The following is an 8,519-nucleotide window of genomic DNA, read 5'->3' on the forward strand; positions in this document are numbered from 1 at the left end:
CACTATGCGTGTTCTGCTGGTGCTTTAGTTTCTTTTGCAGACTCTGCCTTGGCTTGGGTTTGCTTTGCTGTTGTCCCGCAGCTGTACGGGTCAATATTGCTTCTTTTAAGCCTTTTCGTAAATACAGTCACTATTTATTGCCAAGAGTTATGAGTGGCATCTTAGGGTCCTTTTCGAGTGCATTAACCTTATTGGCCAACATTGGCCCATTTTCAGCATGTAGAAGCCAAGACACACTGTGTCACTCTGCTCTGCCAAGAGGTCTGCATCCCAGTGTTTGGCATTGGTTCCATTTTTTTCCATTCATCTTTTCTCTGACCTTTGTTTAATTAGTAAGTCCCATTAGTTTACCACAGCAATGATTTCTTTGGCGTGATTGTTGCGGCGTCTCCGTGTTTGGTGGAACTGTTCACGTAGAACTGGACGGGTCTGATAGTAAAACTGTTGTCCTATCTGGATGTTCAGACTTTACTGTACTTTTCAGCTGACATGACACTGAGTGGATAATGACATTTCTTTTCTGTTTTGCCCTTCTTTTGCAATAGCATGCTAGCAGACCATCCTGATCGTGGTCCAGACTGCTCCCTAATTGACACTTTTGGTCCATTTGGCCTAAATCTGGTCCACCAGCGGTTCAAATTGGCCCTTACTGTATTTGCTGTGGTATACTCCGTCACTGTGCACTGCCAGGAGACCTGCTGCTGCACCCAGCAGGGCAGAGTGGATGATTAAATGATCATCTCCAAGGTGGCAAACAGTGTCAGGCTGTCTGCCAACCAAGTCCATTAGACAATTTACCTCCACCACGCATCATACGCATCCCCTGGAAGGACAGGAAAACCTTGTGAAGTTTGACAAACTCTGACATGTACTCGCAAATTAGAGGGAACGGGATAGAAATTTGCTTTTAGAAAAAATAATCAGTGGTTTACTTTATTACAGTCAGTGCTGAATATATGTGGGATGCCAAGAATATCAAAAATCAACCCTTTGAAACCTGGACAAATTCCCTTGATTTCTTTCAAAAACATGGGAAGAAGGCAATGAGCATCTTGAAAAGAAATGACCCAAAAATGAGCAAGACAGAAACTTACCTGAAAACTTGCACAAAAAAACCCAGACATATTGATGATCATACCAATTTGCTTGGGGTTCAAAAGATTAAGAGTTAAGGGTTAAGAAAACTAACTTTTTCAAAAAGTTGGTTTGTAAATATATATACTCAGAATTGTAGTGACGTGAATACAGCTTAACTAATATATACCTGGAACGAATTTAAGGGATACAGTTGCTAGATGTGTACCATGTGAGATGGAGTTTCCTCTCTACTTTTTTTGGCGCTTTGACCTCCTCAAGTGCCGTCAATATTGCAGAGAAGGTAGACATCTCTTCTGCCAATATCTCTGACAACACTGAACACCAAAACAATCTAGACTGATAAACAGCACCACAAGAAAAGTAAATAATGTGTATTTTTGATTTAGGGGTGAACTGTCCCTTTAAGTACAGGATCTGAATATTCCTTCCTCCACTTTTTTTCAAATGTCTTGCTTGATTAATGGTTTGTGGAAGAAGACCTGGGTTCAATTCCTGTTAAGTCATGAAGATTTAGATAAAGAGAGTAAAATCTGTACCTCTGCTATTCTGTCTGATTCGTGCTGATTGTAGAGCAGCGAGCCCTTTCACCACACTCGGCAGAACCGAGGACAGAGTGGGCAGATGAGGATGAGGGAAAGAACAATACAGGAGGAAAAAAAGTGCTGATCTCTCTCTCTCTCTCTCTCTCTCTCTCTCTCTCTCTCTCTCTCTCCCTTTCTCTCTCTCTCTTCCTTCCTCTCATTCAGTATGCTGACTGTTTCTGTACAGAAAACTGACTCCCACACTATTCTGCCTGGCCTATTTATCACATTGATCAGCTTATAAAGAAGTTGGATATACACAGGAGGCTCACTAGAAATATGCGTATGAGAGAGATCATGATTTTTTTTTCCCCCTGATAGATGTGTGCCTCTCTCGCTACTCGGAGGTTAAGTCTTGCTGACACGGTCATTTTTACTCACTTGGCCTCATAATATCTAATCACCATTGATTAAACTGTTATTTCAGCCTTTTTCTCAAACAACAATCTTACACTTTCTTGCACACAACACAACCACCAGCACTGAAGATCAGGAGAATTTACAAAAGACAGTAGCCATAAATCAGGCCAAGAGTCATAATGTGTCTGTGAGGGCCTCAGAATTATCAGTCAGTATGAGCTTTAGATTGGTCATCCTTAAGGTATAGAATAAAAAGGTTTAAAATCTGGAAAAGTAAAGCTGAAAAAATAAGTTGATCAAATTGTTGATCTTCAATAATGAGAAACTGTTTTCAGAGTTGATTCATCAATTGAGTCATTCTTCAATCCAGAAATGCAACATTTCTCAGATTAAAGCCTCTCAAATGTGAATACTTGCTGGTTTTCTTGGTCCCCTCAATAGTAAACTGAGTATCTTGAGGTTCTGGACTTTTGTCAAAGTAAACAAGACAGTTTATGTAGGACAGGCAGCATTAACATGTTAATCACAATGCAAATGAGGTCAGAAAATAACTTTTTTTTTTTCAAATCACATGCTGTTATTTTGTTCCTTTGATGCACCCTTACTTTTTGGTGTTTCCCTTTATTTGTGGCAGTAGTTTGCAACGGGGGATGGGGTCTCTTTCAGGATTCTGTCCTGCCTCTCTAAACTCAGATGTTTCTATGAGTCCATGAGCACAGCGCAGGCAAAAGTCAGCATGACTTATTTTTATCCATTAGCAGTAGTTTGAGTCATGGTGTAGTTAACTGATCAGTTGATGCAATCAGAGCTGATCAGATCGATGGATGAGAGGAGAAGCAGCGTGCAGAATGAATGAAGGCAATGCCATGTTTTACTTTCACTGTGCCGGGTGTTCTACTGTGACACCAACGTGCTGGTGACAACAGTATGCTCTGCGCTCTGATTCTGTGGCGAAATGAATAACTGAATGGTATGTATATATATATATATAAAATCTATTTGTTGCAGCAGATTTTTTAATTGTGGTGGCAAGTTCCTAAAACTTGTTGTCAGAACGTTGTTGCTTTTTGACATTTTCCATGTCACAGACATTAAATCAGTCATTTAATGATTTAATGTCAATAATAGTGTAATCTGTAGATTAACAAATAAAAAAATTAAAAAAAAACAATACTTGTGAGAGTTACCACTAGAAGTGTATAACATTTGATGTTGTACTTTTTGAACTGAAATGAAATCTGAATTTGATACATATTTCAGTTATGGTGCTATTAGTTACACACCATTCCCAAAGATGACATAATAAGTGCTCATAAAAATCCCATGTTTCTAATACAACGCCATCTCTAAAAGGGCCTCAGCTCTACCTGCACAAAGTGAACCATCAACGCTACCGTTTGGAGATGTTACCTACTCTCCAATCGTCATTACTAAAGCTATTCAGCTGTCCGTGAAGGTAGCACAATAATCTACCCACAAGAGCAGGAGACAAAACACCACCATCCCCGAAAACAGTAATCCAATCGACCTGGAATTATCTCTCAAAATAGCGATATGGCCCCATGTACGCTCAGCACTGCAGCGTGTATATATACGATGAGCTGAAATGGATGAATGAATGATATTTGCATTTCATCAGCATAAAGCTATGATCCTGCTCGCTGCTTGCATGCTGCTGTCTTTGGAGATGCAGCGGTGTATCCTCGGAATATCAATGGTAACAGCCAGGGGAGCTCCGGGCCTGTTATATTGCTTTCAGCGCGTGAATAATCGCTCAATGTATTCCTGCTGTCTCAGTCCCGTTGTTGCAGGACTGGAGAATCTGCACAACGTCCCTAATTAACTGTAACAGAACATGGTCTGTACCCTTCAGACTGCAGCAGGTTGATTTAAGCAAAGTAATAGACAATGAAATGGCTGCTTAAACACCTTTCACACCACGGGAAAGTCACGTGATGTGATATTTCTATAAGAATGGCCAGTGGTACTCGGTATACTGACCTCAGAAGTCCGTAATGATGTTTGATGATGTCACTATAGTAGCCTTCGCGTGGGAATTTGCAGTTTTGCACTTTTATATGGCCTTTTTGTAACATTTTGAAACGTATCTGAGGGTCATTTTATTGTCTGGTCTTGTCTTGTTAACCCTTTGAAACCTAAATTGCTCGATTTCTTGCAATAACATGGAAAGAAGGCAAGAAATGACTCAAAATTAGCAAGAAATTAGGAAAAAGTTACAAGACAATTACCTGAAAATATCACAAAAAAGTTTAAAGACCGAAAACAGGAAATTGCCTGCTAAAAATAAAATAATACATTTTTTTAAAAAAATCATTTTTTTAAGCTTTAACCTAATTTTGAATATGTACTTATATATAATTTTCTAATGATTCCCTCTCGCCTTTTTAGATAATTTTCAGGTCATTTCACCCTTTTTTGCAATTTGCGCGACATTTCAATTTTGCAGATGCTCTTGTTTTCCCACGTCTGTGATAGAAATCAGACCAGTTTGCTCATGTTCCAAAGGTTTAAATGCTTGTTAAAGTCGTCTGAACGCGGCACAAGAAAACTGATGTCGATCCGGGTTACAAAGGGTTAAAGTAATAAAGACCAACAGATCTTAGGGGGCGAACAAAAGGCTGAAATAATACCCAATGTGATGATGGTGTGGCTGATCATCAGTTGGTTTCATATAGAGAGAATGCATTCATTAAAATTGCCAGTAATACATAGCAGCACCAACACTCCTGGCTGCAAGCTGGCTAATCGTGCAATTAAAACACGAGGGTCAGTTCAGTTTAGGGTGGGTTTCCTGGGCTTTTTTTTTTTTGTGCATGTGCATGACTGAAAAGACCAAACACAAACCCTACTTTGAGTTAAAGTATTTCTTAAGGATGCCTACCGCACAGCAGCTGCATCCAGGCGCAGGTCTTGTAAACGGTGGAGGTGTTGCAGAAGAAGAAGAGCGCCATGCAGGCGATGCAGCTGAGGATCAGCACCATGGACAGCAGCACGAAGACCGAGGCCGCCTTGAAGGCTCCGGACGGGATGGAGCTGAAGTCGGAGAAGCTGCCCACGCAGGTGAGCTCCCGGCTGGGCGACGGCCCGCTGCCCACGCAGTAGTGGAAGAGGCCGAAGTAGCCGGCCTGCGGCGTGTTGACGCTGTCGCCGATCCAGTAGGGCTGGATGAACACCACCACGTTGACGATGGCGAAGCAGATGGTGAAGATGGCCCACAGCACCCCGATGGCTCGGGAGTTGCGCATATAATTGTCATGGTAGATCTTGGAGGCTTCTTGGGAAGGCAACATGTTTGGTCGTTTTTTTTTCTTTCTTTCTCCTTATAGCAATCTCTCTTTCCACCCCCGTCCTCCTCCTCTTTAAGAAAAAATTGTAAATCTTTAGAAATGCCCAGACAGCTTCACAACCACACAGATCTTTTTTTTTTCCCTCTCTCAAAATCAAAGCTCTCCCGCGCCAAAATCCCCCTTTCTTTGCCTATTTCTTCTGTTAAAGGCTATTAAATGGGCCTACATAACCACACGATAAAAATGTAACCTGCAAATATGTGTATGATATCACAAGACTAAACATTGTAAAAATGAGTGCTACATTGAAGCAATACAAAATCATAGCCTACCTACACCACTAATGAATAATTAACCAAGACCAGTGATTCAACATTGCTGTCTAAGGCTCGTTTCCTTGGGGCTACACCATGAATGATTAAAAAAATCCATCAAAACAGGATTTTCTTTATTTCACAGTGGTCGCGGGTGGAGGGGAGGGTTAAAGCTGTGTTTCATCCTCATCCATCAGCACAGAGCTTTCTTCAGGATGTCCTTTATTACCATCCGCGAGACGAGATGTGTCTTGTTGCCTGTAAGCGCCAGCGGTGGACCCCGTTTTTTACCTTCCGAGGCATCCGTGGGGTGCTCCCCTTTTCTCTGCTCGCCTTCACTGTCCACGCAGCATGTGGAAACCAAACAGAATGAAAGGAAAAAATAAAAACCGAGAACGGGGTTTCGACGCGAGCCCTCTGTCAAATTTCAACAGTCCTTTCTCGTAAATCCGACATCCTCCACCGCCTCGACTCCATTATCATCATGGTTTTTGTCGTAGCCTTTATCCAGTATGTCTCCTCTCTCTCTTTCTCTTTCTCTCTCTCTCTCTTTTTTGTCTCTCTCTCTCTCTCTCTCTCTCTCTCTCTCTCTCTCTCTCTCTCTCTCTCTCTCCCTGTCCTCCTCCTCCTGTTTTTCTGCGCGCCCCCCGGAAGATGCTGATGTTGTACTGATGACAGCGATGGGGCGCGCTCTCGTGCGCGGGCGCAGCAACAGCAGTAGTGGGGGGCGTGGGGCGGGGGGTGATTTGCATCAAAGCGCGTCTCCGCCCATGTTCACCTTGAATTTATAATTAGACCAACAAATATTCCCTCACGTTTTCAAGAGCAATGGACGTTTTGATGAAAAGAACACCTTAAAAAAAAAAAAAAAACACGCATTGCATCATGGACCCCTGTTTGACTCTGGGAGCCCAGTGGGAAGAGATGTGTGTCACCGTGTTAGATGAAAAGAGTCCATCCTGAGATCAAAATACTCCAAGCCTTTAGTGTTAATGCTAATTAGTGAATGCAATGAGCTAATCCATAGTAAGAATATCCCCTGCTGGTGTCGGACTAATATACTGTATAGTGTATTTACAATATATTAGTGTATTAATTAAATGATGCATTCATGTGTACGCAGCATTTTCACCTTATAGCTGGTGAGGGGAAGCTGTGGTTTTATCTATAGCAATGCAATGTCAAATGGTCAGTACAAAATACATCTGTAGAGTATCCACACTTGTCATATTAATGTTCCTAAAGTGACATAGTACAGACAGTATATGAAATGACGTCATTGGGTGGTAGATGACGTGACAACAAGGCAAGACGCCTGCCAAGCTGCAGACCATTGTCCAGAACCAACAAAGCATTCTATTGCTGTTTGCAGCAGCATTTTTAAAATAAATTCTCGAGCCTTTGTCTGCCAACAAACACACTGCAATTACAACTTATTGCCATGAATGCCACCAAAGAGACAAAAGTGGAGATCTTCAAAGTTGTAACTTTAAATAATCTTTGTTAGATATTGACAGCTTTTTAGCCACCAGACATGTTTTTGTTGGTCAGGATTTTTTTTTTCTTTTTAGCCGTCACTATTTCCACCAGGGATAGTGCAACCAAAGATTTTTTTACCAAGATGTTGTATTTCCAGTCAGGGTTGTGCCACCAAAACTGGGTATAACAAAGCATTATCTTTCCCTAACTATGTCCAATTGGTTTTTGTGCCTAAACTCATCAAGTTAACCAAATCTTCAATTTATCTCCAAGCCCAATTCCAGAAAAGTTAGGATGCTGTGTAAAATGTATATTTAAAATAGAATGCAATGATTTTCAAATCCTTTTTGACCTACAGTATATTAAATTGATTACAGTGCAAATACATTAATTAATGCAAATGTTGTTTGATTTGTAAACTTTATGTATTTATTTTGTAAATATACACTTATTCATCTCAATTTGATGCCTACAAGGCATCCCAAACCAGTAGGCACAGGGACACGTTAACCACTATGTTATATCTTGCTTGTTTGAACAACATTCAGTAAGTATTTGCAAAATAAGTGCTAAAGTTTCAAAGTGAAATTCTTTCTGATTCTTGCTTGATATATGACTGAAGTTGCTCAACAGTTCAAGGTCTTCCTTTTGCACTTTATAATGTGCGACATATTTTCAGTGGGAGACAGGTCCTGACCTCAGATAGGCAAGTTTAGTACCTGCACTCTTTTATTACGAAGCCACACTGTTGGAACAAGTGCAAAATGTGTCTCATTGTTTTGGTGGAATAAGCAGCGTCGTCCTTGAAAAAGACTTCGTCTGGATGGCATCAGATGTTGCAGAACACATGTATCTTGTATGTACCTTTCAGCCTTCATGGCGCCTGCACAGATGTGAAGTTACCCATGATGCCATGGATACTAACACACCCTCATACAATCACAGATGCTGTCTTTGAGTTTTGTGCTGGTAACAGTCTGGATGGTCCTTTTTCGCTTTATCCTGGAGGACATGATGTCCAGGATTTCCAAAAACAATTTGAAATGTGGACTCATCAGACCACAGCACACTTATAGACCAGAGCACACTTATAGACCAGAGCACACTTATAGACCAGAGCACACTTATAGACCAGAGCACACTTTTCCACTTTGGGTCTAGAGAAGTCAGTGGCATTTCCGGATGTTGTTGATATATGGCTTTCTCCTTGCATGATATTAAGAGAGATTTCAGCGACACTTTGAATCTTTGATATTATAGATTTTATATTCAGCTCACTTCAGCAATTAATCACTAAAACCATCCTGTTGCCATAGTATTTAGCATTTTGGTGCTTCCCTTATTGCCCTTCTACCTCACCACATTGTGACGTGAGAAAA

The 8,519-nt window shown here is 41.0% G+C and overlaps 1 protein-coding gene across 1 annotated transcript in view; it reads right to left on the bottom strand.

Annotated features, from left to right (window-relative positions):
* Positions 1-6,210, bottom strand: part of LOC121947337 (LHFPL tetraspan subfamily member 4 protein-like) — a 35,596-nt gene extending 29,386 nt beyond the window's left edge. The window contains exon 1 of the mRNA XM_042492342.2: positions 4,942-6,210. Within this exon, the coding sequence (XP_042348276.1) occupies positions 4,942-5,350 (409 nt within the window). The 5' untranslated portion in view covers positions 5,351-6,210. The remainder of the gene's footprint in view (positions 1-4,941) is intronic.
* Between the last annotated feature and the right edge of the window lie 2,309 nt (positions 6,211-8,519).

This window comes from Plectropomus leopardus, chromosome 9 (genome assembly GCF_026936395.1).
Source record: "Plectropomus leopardus strain MGB_pleo_1.0 chromosome 9, ASM2693639v1, whole genome shotgun sequence".
NCBI classification, from domain to species: domain Eukaryota; kingdom Metazoa; phylum Chordata; class Actinopteri; order Perciformes; family Serranidae; genus Plectropomus; species Plectropomus leopardus.